At 35.9% G+C, this 18,219-nt stretch overlaps 1 protein-coding gene across 1 annotated transcript; it reads right to left on the bottom strand.

Annotated features, from left to right (window-relative positions):
* Positions 1-661: 661 nt before the first annotated feature.
* Positions 662-11,839, bottom strand: ctso (cathepsin O). The gene is made up of 8 exons (XM_006629480.3): positions 11,492-11,839; positions 10,900-11,008; positions 10,614-10,750; positions 8,166-8,333; positions 7,583-7,704; positions 5,282-5,445; positions 3,115-3,207; positions 662-2,385 (listed from the first exon to the last, which is right to left on the bottom strand). Exons 1-8 carry the CDS (start codon positions 11,729-11,731, stop codon positions 2,351-2,353), a joined length of 1,068 nt encoding a protein of 355 aa, XP_006629543.3. The 5' UTR covers positions 11,732-11,839; the 3' UTR covers positions 662-2,350.
* Positions 11,840-18,219: the final 6,380 nt, after the last annotated feature.

The raw sequence follows: 18,219 nt of genomic DNA, 5'->3' as shown, positions 1-18,219 counted from the left end.
GATTAAAGGATTTAGTAAAGTTCAATGACAGAGAACCATGGTTCCAAAAATATCATTTTTATGACCTTGGATATAGTGTTGATCTTTCTGAGCATGATCCTGATGCTTTTTAGGATAGATATACCTTTTCGATATTATTCCAAAAAATATTCCTATTCTTCTTTATGATGCATTGCTGTTTCTTTTTTGTTTCTCTTCTAAATTGGGATTATTGTCAAACATCCAAGAACGTTTTAAAACGTTGTTATAAAACACGTTTTTGGTGGAAATTAACTTTTAAGTGTTCAATGTTACTGATATGATGAGAAAAAAGTTAAGCAAGTTCATTTATTCCATTCTAGAAATGTAAGGATGTAGACAACTATTTCTAAAAACTCCTGTGGAAAAATAAAACCATACATTTTAGAAACTATAATAGTTGCCTCTGATAAAAATAGAACATTTGATTTTTCGGTTATATTGCTGTTTTCTCACAGTAAATAGTTAAATTTGAATTACTGGGCTGAAATGCCTATTTTTTGTTAAATTATGAAATTTCAAATTTTAAAGATTGTTTTTCCTTTGCATGCAGGATTGCAGTAGAATCTATAGGCCTTCCATGCAATTGTGCTTCATGTTATAGTGAAGGATCCTGAAAAACTGCACATCATTTTACAATATATTCAATTCAAATCATTTTTATATAGTGCCTTTCACAAGGTTGAAGGTTGAAGGTTTCACAAGGCGCTTAACAATACAATTGAGAATACAGTTTGTCAATACAGAATAGGAGACCAGAAGACAACAGAGGAGAGGAACCAAAAACTCCTTAGTAAGGAGAGAAAAACCCTCTAGGGGTCCAAGGTCAACTGGTTGCCCAACCCCTTTGGGTATGCTAACATTATATCATTTAAAAAAGGAAACGACGAGGGTATTAATCCATCCATTCATCCATCATGTCTTCTGTGTGTTAGTACTCCATGCAGATCTCTTTAGACCAGTAAATTCCTCCTATAGCTACAGTATATCCACGATGTCCCTCTTGGATCCACGGCAGTGACGCAGCATCCAACTCAGATGGTACCCAGCCCGGGCACCATCTGAACATGTGAGGAGGAGAATAGGATGATTTCGTCAGAACAGATGTATCTACCTCACGGGGCAACATAGAGACACACAATGGCATGTACAGCGGCACCAGCAGCCATGGTTGCAGCAGGCTATAATGTAAGGTGTGAGTAGGCTAGGCTGAAGTAATAGGTCTTCAGTCTGGATTTGAATACTGAGATTGACTCGGCATCCCGAATATGGGATATATTAAAAGTGTTCATGGAAAAAAATGGGGTCACTAATTTTTACAGAGAATGAAATTAGGTATTCTGCATGCTGTTTTTGAGAAGAAAACCTCATCTACTAGCAACACTGTTTCAAAAGTATATGCAGTTACTTTTAACATAAGTAACTATTCTAATTTCTAAACCTTTACAGATATATATTGTACAAAATGTGGAAAGGGTTGGAAACAATACAGAAAAAAATATTCCTGTGATTTTTTAAATTTTATTTTAAAATCAGAAACAGCTTGTACAAAAAATAAAATATCACAATACATTGCTCATTTACATATTCTGAAAAACAGAAGTTTTATGTATTTATTAGCAACTGGAAATAAACTTACATGTATATGAAACTTATTAAAAACTCAATTCTAATTTCAAGTTTTAAGTTCAGATGTTCTTTAAAAACATTACCAAGTATAAACCCTTCAAAATATCTCATTTTCAGATCTTCTTAAAAAGGTGAAAAAATAGTCCATAAACAATTTAAAATGGAATTAAATATAAAATGTTGTCTTCTCTCAGTGTGGTACTTTTGGTAAACTTACTGGAGTAAATGAAAGGACAGGTTTTATTAATTGAAATCTTAGCTCCTTTCCTAAGGTCAAGCTCCAAAGTCTATTTAGTTCTGTTTCTGAACAACCCAGTGTTACTTTGGGTAAAGTAAACTAGATGAGCACTAATGCAAACCTGTGAAATAAACCTTAAGTGCAATAATGGTAGACTGTGGGTTCAAATCCCAGGCAGGGCTATAGCTGTTCAACCTTTGCAAGAACTGCTAAAATGGTTACTCTCAGAGGAGTTGTTGCAAAGAAAAATTTAATCTAAACGTACTTACTAAGTTTTTTTATTGATATCTCAATAAATAACAGATTCATTGAGATATTTAGAATTTGACTTGAGTAAAATCGTCATCTCTTCCCCTTGGACTCACGGTATAGTTTTACAGCAATGACGGTCCTGCCAGTCATCTAATTAACATTAATTAATTCCTGGTATATTGACTTCAAGGCCTTCAAGGACTTTACATCTGGTCACAAAAAGGCAGCAGTTACAGTATCAGCAATGCCTGGCAAAGAAAAGGTACAAAACAAAAACATCAAAGATCTTTGAATGTTTCCTACAGAAATTTAGAGTTTTTGAATTTTCTTTAATGAATACATCTTGCTACAACAGTGAAAAACAAGTGAGGATGAAGAGTAACAAGGACAAATGGAGAAGAGATATCTTAGCAAGGACAGCCATTTTCCTATATGGTCAAATTACATTTCAAATTAAATTTAATTTAGCTGTTAAGCATGTTTTCTAGCTGTCCCCAGGTAATTCGTATAATATAGGAAAAACATATTTGGGACTGAATTCCTTATAACTCAGTAAACAAGGAAATTTTTAAAAACAGAACTAAGGATTAGGGTGTATTTAATGGGATTAATTAAATCTCTAAGGTAACAAAAAATACAGATTTGGTTGCTGTTAAAAGTCATCACTTGTACTTTAAAAACACAAGGTTAAGATGCTACAACAAATAATTTACTGAGAGAAAGTGGTTTTCTTTGTCAGAAAACAGGAAGAAGAATATTTTTACATCCGGGTGTTTCAGGGCCTGTTTTTTTAAGCAGAGCCGCACTACTATTTGTGTAAAATGCATTATAAATACAATATGGAAAGTAAAAAAAATAAAGAAAATTGCCAAATGGTCCCATTAAATTCATAAATGCTACTTTATCCATTATAATAATAAAAAACCTTACCACGGTTTCCAAGACAATTACAACCGAATCGTCACCCTCTTACTTACCACAAACATTGCTTCCCATTTTAATGTAGACATAGCCTTCATTGCCCCATGAGGCTCCCCATGAGTTGCGCACTATCCAGTAAGGAACATCACCTAGGATAACATAAAAAAAAATAAAAATATTAAAAATAATCTATTAGGTACTGTAATGGAGAAGGTGTTTCTCACTGTCGTTCATGTTATTTTAAGCCATGGGAAGGCAGCTTAGGGATGCTACAGAGAACAATAAGGTAGACATTTGTACAAGGCTGTAAGAGAGGACTCTATGCAGCTGTTTTTCCATTTTCTCTATAAATACATATGAATACATACTGTATGGTCTTGTGGTAAGACCAGTCATTTGGTTTGGTTAGTTTTGGAGTCATCACTGATAAAGCATAGGGATAGACATAGGTTAAAGGCTTAGCTAACACTGTCAAACTCTTGGCAGAGCCAATGCTGCAACAGAAAAGAAACTGGGAACCCTAAGTTGGATGGAGTCACTTCAGCCCCCAGTATAGACTGAAAGATACTCATTAAGGTTGAGACAGAAGGGGAACCCGGATAGGCCAGTAGGCTACTACTGACCATATTAGTGAGAGATGGTAATTGTATTTCACCAGGGTTGGCAAAGCCTCATCCCCTGTTCCATGATTCCCCATAGTTCAACTGGTTAATATGTATAGCTCCTCCTACACAGCACACAAGTCTCTCAGTATTCAGTTTGTAGCTGGCTATGGGATCAACACAGAACTGACTTCATATGTGAACAGAACAAATGACAGCAGTGATAATGCCATTTTCTTCAGTCAAATTTGACAGGCAGAGTTTTCTAACAGGACATGACATCTTTGTGCACTTACACTTAATCTCCTAAATGTAAGTGCACAGAGATGTCATGCCCTGTCAGAAAACTCTGCCTGTCAAATTTGACTGAAGAAAATGTAAGTCTAAGCACTTTGAAATGCTCAATATCCATTCACTGAAACACTGTCATACCCATGTTGCTAGGATCAAAGTTGTCTGGTTTTATTAGAATGTAAACATCAGGCCAAATCTGGAAATCTGCCTGTAGTTCTTGCCTGTACATTTCAATCTCAACAACACCGAAGGTATGACGTTTTCATAGTTCTTTAAGGTGATGGAAACAGAGGAAAATCAAGGTGTCAGTAGTACTGAGAAAAAAATGGCAAGTTTCATCTAGTCTGCACACAGCTGTTGGAGGTTGAGAAATAATCAAATAATGCACAATAATGACGGTCAGAAACATTAGTTGCACAAAGTATTTGACACCATCCAGTTCCCAGTAGTTTTGACTTTTCAGAAAAAAAACCTTAAACTTATCAAGACAGTTCACAAAGCATTCAAAAACCTTTCCATAACTTAGCCTATTGTAAAACAGAATGTCCTTGTATGCTCTCTCCAAGCAGACCTTGAAACTGCCAGTGTATCAAGGAAAATCAAGCGACCACAAAATTCTCTGTCTTCTGTAGGCATCTCTTTATTAAGATCAGAATTAAATATCTTGGCAAAAAAGATCTTTTTGAAGAATAATACAATGAAATTTTACCCTTGGGTGACTAATTTGATCTTTATAAATTATTTCTATTTTCCAACCATACAGTAGCAGGTTGAACAAATCCAAATTCATTTCTCAAAGAGGGCTGGAAAAAAAAATCTAACATTGTTTTCTTAAGAATTACCATTACTGTCCAAAAGGTTAGACCCAACACTTAAAGTGTAAAAAACATGACCAGTGCTTAGTGCTCCCAAGATCGAAGGTAGGCTGTCCCCGCTAAAAGTAAAGTTGTAAATAAACTGAATTGTTTTTCTTTCATTGAGTGGCACAACTCAGAGATATCTACTGTAAACATGACTTAAAGCAGTAAAGGCTAGTTTTATCATCTTTTATTAACAAGACTTTTTGCCATTGATTAGACTTTCATTGGAAATGACAGTCACAAACATGTTGCGTTTCTGTACACTGCCGACCCCCGTTCTTTACAATAATACCATCAGGTCACGCCACTGGCATCCAAATTCATATGTCAAATGGACTATTCAGTTAAAACAAATGCAATACAATCCAACAAATGTAAAACTGAAATTGCAAGCATGCCGATAATACTGTGTTTATTTTGTGTACAAAAAAAGTACTGTTTTGTTTGAGCTATTTGAGTTTTCTTACCTGTTCTGTCATACCCTGTGATGAGGACAGCGTGATTTGCCTCCTGACTAGAGCAGTGATGCTGTATAACACCTCCAAGATAGTCCTGCCAACTAACTGCATCAACTGTTACTGCAAGTGGACCCCAGTTCACAAGCTTCTCCATCATTACCTCCTCTTGTCCACTGGAAAAGATTGATTGTATGGAAATATGAACCAGTATCTTTAATAGCAGCAAAAATAATTATGATGAAACGTGATAGACCAAAAACAGTTGTTTGAAAAGAAAAGAAAACAAGGACTAGACAAAAACCAGGCTATTACAGCAAAGACAAAAAAGTAAGTACAATTACAGTAAAAAAAACAATTGTGAAGCAAACTGTTACCAGACTATAAATTCAAAATGTGATGTGTGTGGAATGGAAATGTGTCACCAACATTGTCCTTAATTCTACTTGCTAAAGGCCTAGGGTATGTGCTAAGCAAATACATTATAATGGAGCAAGAACTGTCAAGCCTATGAATAACATAGGAAAAAAAGAGAACACTTAAGCAGCCAAAAATCATTAGCCAAACTACTGCACATAAATGTAGATATAAAAAACTATATATCATTTGACTCTGCAGTTCAACAATTTAGGAAAGGGGGACATGGCCGTTGATCTATGAAATGTAGATCAAGAAACTGTACCCTCTCCCCAGGCTATGTGAGACTTCACTTACACAGATTCTACTTTATGTAAAAACTTCTGTGGGTGCAATTATCTAGGTAAAGAGAGTTTGTTACACTTGTAAAAATAAGTAGTATGGCACGTTCCTTCAGCAGATGAATAACATGGAGTAAACAAAGAGGTCACTGCCAGGGCTCTGTTTTACACTTCAGTCTCGCTTTGCCTTCACACGTTTGGGAACATCTGCATATTATCTTGTGCTTTTCATTGGAAATTGCAAGTAACCCACATCACAATCATGTCAGGGAAGCACCCAAGTGTATTTTGTGTTTATGGCATAGTATAGTGTAGGGCAATTAATAATACATTCTTTAAAATGTAATTCTAATTTGTTGCTGTAATGTATATCTTTAAGAGTATTCTATATCTAGTGTTTAAATGTACTAATTAAAGACTTTAAAACCATGTCGTTTTCATTCATTATTGGTTAGTTCATTTCTTCCCTCTATATCAACAGGGAAAGTTTTCTTTCTCTCGTCTCATGGACTGCTAGATGCTGCTACAATAAACCCAAGTGAGCCTGCAGTTCTGCTCTCCTGTCCCTCCTTCCTCACTTGCACACAGCTAGCACAAATAAGGAGGATCACTGCAATATCATAAACGGTGATTCTCTTTATGTACTCAAGCAAACCCCTAAGAAAGGATCCCTTCCGACTTGTATAAGATTCAACTTGGGTAAAGACTTGCTTTTTTTGCTAAACTGTGGTGATATTTTTATTTGACCATAGAGCATAAATGTTGCAGTATAGTTAAAAGTGAAACAAAAGACAAAACAGACAAATGCATCTTTGGCCACATTGTCCTAAAGAAGAAGAGCTATTGACATTTGCATTAAATAAAAAATATCACCACAAATTAAAATATTATGTAATAAATTTATGGTAAATTTCTAAATGCATACAAAAATTAAAAATTAACTTCTAAAAATCATTACCATGTACATGACCTATATGTTATTGAACTGACAGTTCAAATTCAGTATTTACTCAGGTTAAAAAAAAATCTGTTCACAAAACCTAACTATGGGTGCCTCGGACAAACTATCAAGCAATGCAGCTGAAGAAGTAGCCCTTGGACCCTTTAAGAACTGGATGGATGAGATTCTTGGCTCTACAAACTAACAAAGGGCAAGATTAGGTTGAATGACATACTAGATAAACTTTATTTTGTTATATTTAATCTCTTATTTAACACAAAACCTACACAAGGTGTTAACGTTACAAAATGAGTGCTATGATAAACAATCTAGAAATTAATACTGATAGAACTGGGCCTTTAAATTAAAAATTGCTAAGGTGCATATCAACAACATGTACATTTGTAGATCTGAAACTAAACAATATACAAATGAATAAATTAAAACAATGATGCACATGCACAAGTAAGAAGTATTATTCAGGACTGTATTTACAATTTTGAAATAGTTTATGAATATCAGTGAAGCAAATATTACCTTTAAGTTAGTTGTAAATAAACTGGTAAATTGCTTTTGCTTGACAACCTGTTTTTCACTATTTAGGTATTTGCTATTTGGAGATCCTAAAACAAAGCATAATTTTTAATTTTCCAGCTTATACATTATATGACATACCTGAAGTCATAAGCCACAAAATCCTTTATTGATACTCCAAAATGTGATTTTGCAAAATAATGACAAATTCCTGTTAATGCTTTAAAAGGATAATCCAACTCTTTCACTAGTTTTTCTTTTGTCTGTAAGAAAAAAAACAAACAAGTCAGATAAAAGCATAGATATCCAGTGTAAATATTATCATTAGAAAAGAAAAGTTTTACAAACAAAAAACAGACAGAATTAAAAAAGAGTTCCTGAAAAAAGTATTTGAAACAGCTTTTGGATTGACCTGGAATACTGGAAAAGACTGCTGTTGAGTTTATATCCCTGTCCATAAACATATACAGAGATAAAACCAAGGCTTTTAACCTATATACACAATGTGTTAAAAGATCTTCAAGAAGTGAAGGTCTGAAAAAGTCCAAGTCTGGAAGTACTCTGTGTGTGTGCAGAGAAGTATTAAAAGTAGTAGTATTTGCATGGGACTATGCATATTTGAGCCAGTGTTTGGAAGATATGGATATGACATGAATTGTTAGATGCCAGATATGGTATATCATTTTACACACCTGACAGCTTGAAAACAAAAATTAAAACTGACCTGATTTAGCCAGTTTAAAGCAACCACAGTAGAGCCACCATTGCAACCCTTGTTCTTATAAGAGCAATCAATCACTTGCTGAACGCTAAGCTCCTCCAGGGAATGACCTTGTATTCCATAAACAGATTCTATTCCTCCAACTACACTGAATGCCCAGCAGCCCCCACACTGTGAAGACATAAGAAAATAAACAAACCAGTACATCAATACAAATTGGAACAGGATTAACATCTATTTGCATATGAACATAAAATAAATCCCATATACTATAATATATTTTAAAATGCATAACCCTGCTCTTGCTACTAAAAAGATTGATTTATTTAGCTTGATTCTAATCCTATTAAACAGGACTAAAAAGGGTAATCTCCTGAAGAAAATGTATTTAGTTTTCTCTCTTCACAGTCAATTGTTACACAAGGGCATCACAATTTGATGTAAACTCTAAGTGACACTAAAGGTTATATCTGACATGTCTACTATACTCCTAAAAAGGACGAGAAAATTGAAAGAAACAAACATAAATAGACATTTATAAAAAGTTCTGTCAGCACATACTTTGTGTTCAATGCTTTATTTAAAATATTTAAAAAGTATTTACAATGATGACTAGGGCAATAGCTTTTTTACCTCAAGGCATAATGGCAGCAATATGAGTGAAGTACCTTGATGACAGACAACAACAACAGGAGTGCTTCACTCAGGACTTGAGCCCACAACCTTAGTCTCTAGTCTATTAGACCTTGACCTTGAGACCCCTGAAATCCAATTATTTGATATACATTTATTAGTAAAGGTCCTTCTAATTATTAATTAAATAACTAAAAATCTGGTTGCAACAAAACTGTGCAATTGGAACGGATTGAAGAGGCTGCTGGTCGAGAAAACAAGCCCTAGCTAATATGCCACACTACGGCCCCAAACTTTTTTTATAATCGTGTAATATGACTGTCTTTCAATTTTCACATGTGCAACTTCTCACTCTAATGTATAGCATATTCTTTCTAGTATAGTTTCTTCTATAGTTTGTGTCCATATTTGGCAGCTTTTATACATCAAAAGGTGTGCGATCACTTTTCCAAAAGTACAGACACTAAAAAATTGAGCAGACGTACATTCAAAACGGTTGCAATGCAACATAAATTTCAAATGTTTCACTATAATATTAATATTTTGAGCTACTGGATTCGATAATCATCAATGTTATACCCGTACAATGTTACCATCACCAATTATTGATCTCCTTGGTTTAGTCCTACAGCCCCAGTATGACATGGGGAAATAGGCTGCTAGTGCCACAGCACTTGACTGGACAAATGACACGTCCCTCACTGGTGCCTGTCAAGTCCCAGTGCGGACAGAAGCCAAAGCAAAAACCTAACAGAAAAAGCGAATAAGCTTTTCCTCAGCTTTTTTTTTTTTATGACCAATTCAAAAGTTCCAGCAACTACTGATTTTCCTTATACAAACTAATGTATAATGGGAATTTTCTCATTAGATGCATAATAAGGTGAAAATGACAAGTTGTAGTATACATCCAACCATTTTCTAACTGCTTTATCTAATTATTCACAGCAAGCAATAGGCAAAAGGCAAAATACACCCTGGACAGGATCCTAATCCATCGGAGGACACACATGGACACAGACACACACACATCACCAATTTTCCCAGAAGCCAAAAAACCTACCACTATGCTTTTGGACTGTGGGAGGAAACCCACGTCAACATGGAGAGAACATACAATCTCCACATAAATAGCACCCCAGAAATTGAACCCAGGGCACCAATGCTAACCACTGCACCACCATGCCAGCCTGTAATACACATGAAATGCTAGCAGCCATATCACCCTGCTACTCACAACTGGCAGCCCACTGGAGCTCAGCAGGTGTGAGCCTGGTCAGTACCTGGATGGGAGACCTCCTGGGAAAAAACGAAGGTTGCTGCTGGTAGTGGTGTTAGGGGGACCAGCAAGGTCACCCTGCGGTCTGTGTGGGTCCTAATGCCCCAATATAGTGATGGAGACACTATACTGTAAACAGGCGCCGTCCTTCGGATGAGACGTAAAACCGTGGTCCTGACTCTCTGTGGTTGTTAAAAATCCCAGGGTGTTTCTCGAAAAGAGTAGGGGTGTAACCCCGACATCCTTTCCAAATTTCCCCATTGTCCCTTACCAATCCTGGCCTCCTAATAATCCCATCTATGAATTGGCTTCATTACTCTGTTCTCCGCCCCACTAATAGCTGATGTGTGGTGAGTGTTCTGGCACACTATGGCTGTGGTCGCATCATCCAGGTGGATGCTACACATTGGTGGTGGTGGAGGGGAGTCCCCATTACCTATAAAGCGCTTTGAGTGGAGTGTCCAGAATAGCGCTATTTAAGTGTAAGGAATTATTATTATTATTATTATTATTATTAAATAGAAAAAAATATTCACACTTACTGACTGTTGGTTCTGAACAGGGGTAACAACTTTCTTATCTCTCCAGTCAAACCTCAGAGGTAAGGGTCCATGGAATCTTTCTTCCTTCAGGTTTGTAAACAGTGGAACTTTTTCAGGCCGGGCCTTCAAATACTGTTCTGAAGTGGGAAAATAAGGATGATTCTAAACACTATAAAATAATTTAAAACTGAAAAGCTACAGAAAACTATAATTAAAAATATATTTTCTGTTTAAAAAAACATATTGTATTAAGCAGGCTTGCATTAAAATTGTAGTCTAAGATTACCTCTGAATTCTGTGGTTGAAAAGTCAGAAAACTGGTTTATGCCATACTGAGCAGAATTGTTAGAGGAATCAAATGACAAATTCAGGAATGAGTGTCTTCTAATGCTGGCCTGAAACACAATTTTAAAATACAATCCATTTTCATTATCAATGTAGTTTAAAACTTTTTAAAACATTCTGGAATAACATTGTTCCATTGTTTCAAAACGTTATGTTATTTGATGCTATTAATTACAAAAAATAAAACAGTATAGTATAAAAAGTCCACCAGGATTAGTATGAATGAAAAAAACCGCCTTGATCAGTTGACCACTCTATCAAACCGTATTTATAAATCTATTGCAGAACTTTAGAAATAGAGATCTCAAAATGTTGTGAAAGACTAGTGTTTTTTAAAAATGTTATTAAATTAATCCTCAGTTTTGGTAAGAAAAAAGTCGTTGTTTTGTCACAGCATGTGAAGTGCAACGAGGTCAAGTACAAAAAAGAAAATTCAGTATAAATGTTTATAATGAACAGAGCTTTTTCATCATTGTGACAGGGTGTGCGCTAATAAAACGTCCCGTTCCGTACCGTGTGAGAAGGAGACGTACCTTAAAATTATCAAGCTTCAGTAAAAAATCTTTGCTGTCAGCTACAAAACGTCTGTTAAACTTTTCCCTAAACAAACGAAATTCACTTGTTTCTGATTTAACAAGGCCACCATGACCAGACACAGAAAGTACATTGTGTACCGTACGGTAAGAATCACTGTGAAAATCAGAAATTATTTTTCCCGATAAGGCACAAAGTCCATTTGCAGCGACCAAAACCAACAGTATATAACCCCTCATTTGACCAATGTAGTTTAAAAGTTACACAACTTTCACATGCTGAATTCTCTTCCTTCCAATCACATGACTTGTGTGTTTGCTTGAACAGCTAAACAATTGCATAAAACTTCCGGTGCTTCAGCTCTTTGTAGAAGTACGGAAGTAAACATCTCTTTAGTTATATAAATTATATTATGTAATATATATTATAATATTTTCGAGACATGTTTTAAGTTATTTTTTATCGTTACTTATGATATATGTGTAGTGAGTCAGATTTTTTAAAAAAAATCTCTTACACGGATAAATTCATTTGAATGGTTACGTAGAGATGGGCGTGTCGTTAAATCTAGAGACTAGTTGAAGTTTATTCCCGTTTATTCCGGAGCAGAACCGTATGATTATAGTAATACACAGTAGTAGCGGACATGTTTTGGGGTTTCAAGGTTTTCATCAGCATTGCGTTTTGTCTAGTGATGGTGTATTCGGGCCGACTTTAATTTGAAATTTTCATCTTTCTCCCTGTTGAAACAGTACGGATATCATTAGATTTGTGTCGTTTTGTAATAAAATGTATTTATGTTTTAGTATATATTTTTAAAATGACAATTTCTGGGCTTGTTTTTACAGAAATATATGAATCAATTCTTTAGCCCAATCAGTTAATTTAGGGGAGCTCTGCCTTGACATGTATCGAAAACGACAAGTATACGTATACGTATACGTGTGCACGACTGTATACAGTATCTGCTGCATGTAAGTTTATTTTATTCAGTCGTTTCATTTAAAAGGAAAAATTATTTCGACACTGAGTTTGAAAAAAATACTTTTATCTGCGCAACGTGATTACACTTAAGGATGTTTTTTTAGCAGACCAATTAATTGGGTCGTTGTCACGCTGAAAGGAAAACTTGCATCCCAGTTTCATCTTGCACAGGAAAACAGGTTTTCCTCAAGGACTTTTCTGTAATTTACTCTATGCATTTTTCCTTTCTGTGCTGAGAAGTTCCCCAGTCCCAGTAACATAATACTGTCACTACCATTTATCATTGTAGGAATGTGCTCTGTGGTTGGTGTGCTGTGTTGGCTTTTGCACCAGACGTAATACTTTGCTTTTAAGCCCAAAAGTTCCATTTTAGTTTTGTCAGGGCACAAAACAGTTTGCCTCAGGTTTGCAATATCACTTTAATGCTTTGTTGATGTTTTTTTGTAATGGCTTCCTTCATGCCCTCCTGCCATTCAGGCCAGATCTGGGGAGTGCTTAGGATATTGTTGCCACAAGCACACTTTGACCAACAATAAAAGCCTGTAGCTCTTTCAAAGTTGCCATTGACCTCTTAGTAGCCTCTTTGATTGGTCTCCATCTTGCACGGTCATCCAGTTTGCATGGACGGCCTTAATCTAGGCAGGGTTTTAGAGGTGCCATATGCTTTCCAATTCTTAATAATCAACTAGATCATGATCAAGGGATATTTTAATGCCTTTGAAATATGTTCTTTTTCAGCTCCCACTCTGTACTTTTATATAACTTTATCTAGGAGAGTATTTCATAGCTTCTTGTTACCCATAGTTGATCATAGTTTGAGATGCATTAACTAACAGAGCTGAGCGACAGGAACATTTTATTCTGAAATCATCAGTATTACTGCAATTAGACACAGGTGGAGGCTAATCAGCTCGTTGTGTGATTTGGAAGGCAACTGGTTACACCAGAGCTAATTTACAATAGCTATTACTAAGGGGTGTATACAACTTATCCAACCCTTTTTTCTAGGTTTTAAGTTGTAATCACTTCCTAAAATGCTTGAACATTTTTCATTATTATGCAGATGATACACAGATTTACATTAAAATCTCTTCTCTACTGATCTCCCGCCTCTGTCATTTATCTCTTGTCTGCATAACATCAAGTTCTGGTTGACATCAAATTCCCTGAAGCTAAAAAAAAAACAGAAATGTCATTGATGGGTAGCAAATGTAGATGGAAAATCTGGAGGGCTTAACTGCAATGGTGTATGGCTTCCCCATTCAGGTGTTAGCCATATTCAGGAAGCTTGGAGTGATCCTTGATGCTCTCCTGTCTTTTGAGCCCCACATGAAAAATTTGATTCAGACCTATTTTTTTCGCCTTAGAAATATTGCACGCATTAGGTGGTCTATCAGTGTCCAATTCCGAGTGCTTGATTCGTCCATTAATAACATCAAAGCTTGATTTCTGCAACACTTGCCTAGCACACTCCTCAGTAATATCTGCAATATGTAAAATGCACAAACCTCTTCAGCTAGACTTCTAACTTGCATCACTCCTGCAATTAAATCTCTAAATTGGTTGCCTATAAAGTTACGTATTCAACATAAGATCTTGTTACTGACTTTGTGGTTGTAAATAATCTGGCTTCCTCACACATCTCCGAACTTCTTCATGTGTCCGCTCACTCCCATAGGCTCTGTTTAGTTGAGTCCTGTCCTTTATTTAATGTACCCATGACTACATTTTGGACTTTTGGTGAGTGTGTTTTCTCTGTCACTGCTTTATTGTTATGGAATGCCCTTACTTGAATACTTTGAGAGGCAAATACTTTGACTCTTTTCAAATCTATACTTAAAACTCACCTTTTTACTAAGGCCTGTGTCTGATTGCCTTACAGTTTATCCTGTGTGTTCTTGTTTTATTTATTTCATGTTTATTGTATTGTTACAAATAGAGGTTACGAAAATAGAGAATATCAGAAAATGACAGAGCGGGGTAATAAATAATTATATAGTCCTATCCCCCAAATTGTAAAGATATGCCAAGAATATACCTGAGTGGCTGGTATAATTGGAGTAATATGTCAAACACACTGGGTTAAACAAATATTAATTAGTAATGACAACACACATTAAACAACACACAGCATACAAACTTGCAAATGCAGCATCCCAGAGGCCTACAGTATATTCAGACCAACCAGAAAATATCCTAGACTGCTACCTAGACAACCCTAGACTGCTACCAATTATTTAACTCTTACATAACACCTACACAGGCCAACAAGAAGCTTAATCCACCTTCTGAAGTAAACAAAATATGACCTTTAAATAAAAATAAAAAACTGAAATCTCCCATTTACAAAAGTATTCAGACCCTTTATTATGACAAATTGAGCTCAGATGCATCCTGCAGTATTTCATTTGATCATCTTTGAGATGTCTCTAGAACTTGATTGTAGTCCACCTGTGGCAAATTCACTTGATTGGACATGATTTAGAAAGGCACGCACCTGTCTTTATAAGATCACACAGTTCACATTGCATGGCAGAGTAAAAACCAAGCCAAGAAATTCTCTGTAGACCTCCAACATAGGATGGTGTTAATCCATAGATCTGAAAAAAGGGTATAAAAAAATTGGCAATGCATTGAAGGTTCCCAGGAGCACAGTGGCCTCCATCATTGTCAAATGGAAGTAGTTTGGAACCGCCAAGACTCTTCCTAGAGCTGACCATCCTCCTAAATTGGGTATTTGGGCAAGAAGGGCCTTGGTCAGGGAAGTGACCAAGAACCCAATGGCCACACTGACAGAGCGTCAGAGTTCCAGTGTAAAGATGGGAGAACCTGCCGGAAGGGCAACCAACTCTGCAGCACTCCATCAATCAGGTCTCTAAGGTAGACTGGCTAGACGGAAGCCTCTGCTGAGTAAAATGCATATGACAGCCCACCTGGAGTTTGCCAAATGGCACCTGAAGGACTCTGAGAGCATGAGGAAACTGGTCTGATGAGGAAACTAGTCTGATGAGACAAGAATTGAACTCCATGTCTGGCAAAAACCAGGTACCGCTCATCACCTGGCTAATACCATCCCTACGGTGAAGCATGGTGGTGGCAGCATCATGATGTGGGGATACTTCTCAGTGGCAGGGACTGGGAAACTAGCCAGGATTGAGGAAAAAATGAATGGAGCCAAATACAGAGAGGTCCTTAAATAAAACCTCCAGAGCGCATACAACCTCGGACTGGGGCGAAGATTCACCTTTCAGCATGACAATGATCTGAAGCACACAGCCAAGACAACACTGGAGTGGCTTTAGAACAAGTCTCTGAATAACCTTGAGTGACCCAGCCAAAGCCCAGACTTGAACCCCATACAAAATCTGTGGAGGAACCTGAAGATTGCAGTTCACCAACGCTCCACATCCAATCTGACAGAGTTTGAGAGAATCTGCAGGGAAGAATGAGAGAAACTGCCCAAATCCAGATGTGCAAAGCTGGTAGAAGCATACCCAAGAAGGTTCGCAGCTGTAATCACTGCTAAAGGTGGTCCTACAAAGTACTGAATAAAGGGTCTGAATACTTCTGTAAATGGGAGATTTAAGTTTTTAATTTTTAATAAATTTGCAAAAATTCCTATTTTCACATTGTCATTATGGGGAATTGTGTGTCGATTTGATAGTAAAAAAGAATCAATTCATCTGATTTTGAAATACGTTTAAAACACAACAAAGTTTGGAAAAAGTGGAGCGGTCTGAATACTTTCTGAAGACACTGTATATAAAACAAGATATCTTGTTTGACACACAGATATAAGTCCCAGGTCTGCATAGAAAGCACTCGGCTTATAATTCTTCTCTACCATTTTAAAAACAAGGACATTTTCCCTTTAGTTATGAGGTAAAATTGCACTTTTGTGTCGGCATTGTGTCTAGGGATAGCAAAATAAAATATCAAACGAAATGTCTTGGAAAAAACCCTACTGTGCACAGTACAGGATCATATAAATTACTGAAATTAGCTCTGTGGCTGAGTCAGGGATGGAGGCTGCAGAACAATCGTACCTGTTCAGAAGGAGGACTGGGGCAGCAGACTACACAAGTCTACATTGTAATCAACACACAATCTCTCTTTCAACTGATCAGGACTCCCTTAACCCCAGTAACCATTTTGCATTTAAAACCTTTTAGGCAAAATAATAAAGTAAAAGTTCTATTTTAAGATATTTGAAAATTTCTCCTGGGTGAAGGTTTAAGGACCAAAAAGAACATGTCTGGGGAAAAAAAATGGAAACCCTGCCTTAATACAAATATACAGTAAGATTTATGTGAAATGAAGTTACCCTGCCACTCATCTCCTGCTTCTTTTTCATGATTAATTGCAGCCGTCCTTAACAACATCTGCTCATCCATCTGCCAAGGGTACTAAAAATTTACTGTTGAATTAGAAAGAAAGTACTGTACTTATCCAATTATAATTGAAATTAGAATGGATAAAATTCAATTATGGATATTGCAAATTCCCAGAGCTACAATATTTCCAGATATACTGTATACTCTCTGTATTTCTTTTGAACTTTCTGTTCAGTTTACGTCTTTAAATTTGAGTATAATACAATTTAAGTAGTATAATAAACACATTTGCAACATAATTTGGTGACATTTTTAATTGGTTGAGTTAAAAAAGATGAACCTTTTATTGTTTTGTTCTCAAAAAGCACAAACGTACACATTTCTCCTTTATGTATTTTACATTTGACATGGCAATTATAGAGACATTTATCAGCTAAACATTTAAATGTTTGGGCAATATTCTGGTTGACTAGAATATGTTATTTTTTAACTGCTCATTTTTTGAATAAGTCATGTTAAAATAAGAATCTGTGCCCTGATGGCTTAAGAGACATCACGGTCACGTGCAGCAGTGAATGAACAAGAACTGTTTTTGCTCATCAGTTGCTAAGCAATGAATTCTGTTTCTATAGCAGCACTTGAAGGTGGCCTTACAGAAATCAGTCTGAACTCAAAGCTAACGGGGCTTTTATTTATTTGAATGTTATTTATTTGTATATTTATTTATATGGATTGATGTCTTGTTTTTTTGCTAAAAATGAAATAATTTAGCAAATGTGAGGTGTTTTTTTTATACAATGAATGCAAAGCAAAAACTATCCATGAAGAACCAATGACAAATATTATATTACTTCAAATTAAAATTGGCAATTAAAACTATTATATTTTTATTTGTAATAAACTACCACATGTACATAAATGTTAGATAGATGTGCACCCAGGGATATTCAGAAATTGTTCCTCATAAACCTGGCCATGGGATATATTGGCTACACTGTCCTGTATGTAAGAGAAGTCAAGAAAATATTTTGGCTTGTACTGTATACAATATTTGTGGCCAACATCATCTTGAACTTCACTGAAGAGAAACTCATGGCAAAGTGACCTGGAAGACCATCAATAGAGATAGCAAGGCAAAAACATGTCCTTATTTGCTGCATTACTAAAATAAACACAGAGAAGCCTGAGAATAATTCAACGTCTCCATCAACTTGGCTGAAGAGGATATACAGCATCTTCTGCTTCACATCTAAAACAAATAAAAAGCTTGCTAAAAATGCAGTAAGGGAATAGTTTTGCCAAGACTCTTGAGGTTTGGCAATATGTAATCTACATTTATTTAGGTTAGAGTATTTTCTTATTTGGATGTGTCAAAAAAATCTTGCAGGCTCCAATCCACATGTATTTAG

This window comes from Lepisosteus oculatus, chromosome 1 (genome assembly GCF_040954835.1).
Source record: "Lepisosteus oculatus isolate fLepOcu1 chromosome 1, fLepOcu1.hap2, whole genome shotgun sequence".
Taxonomy (NCBI): Eukaryota; Metazoa; Chordata; class Actinopteri; order Semionotiformes; family Lepisosteidae; genus Lepisosteus; species Lepisosteus oculatus.
This window is presented reverse-complemented; position numbering and strand designations above follow the sequence as displayed.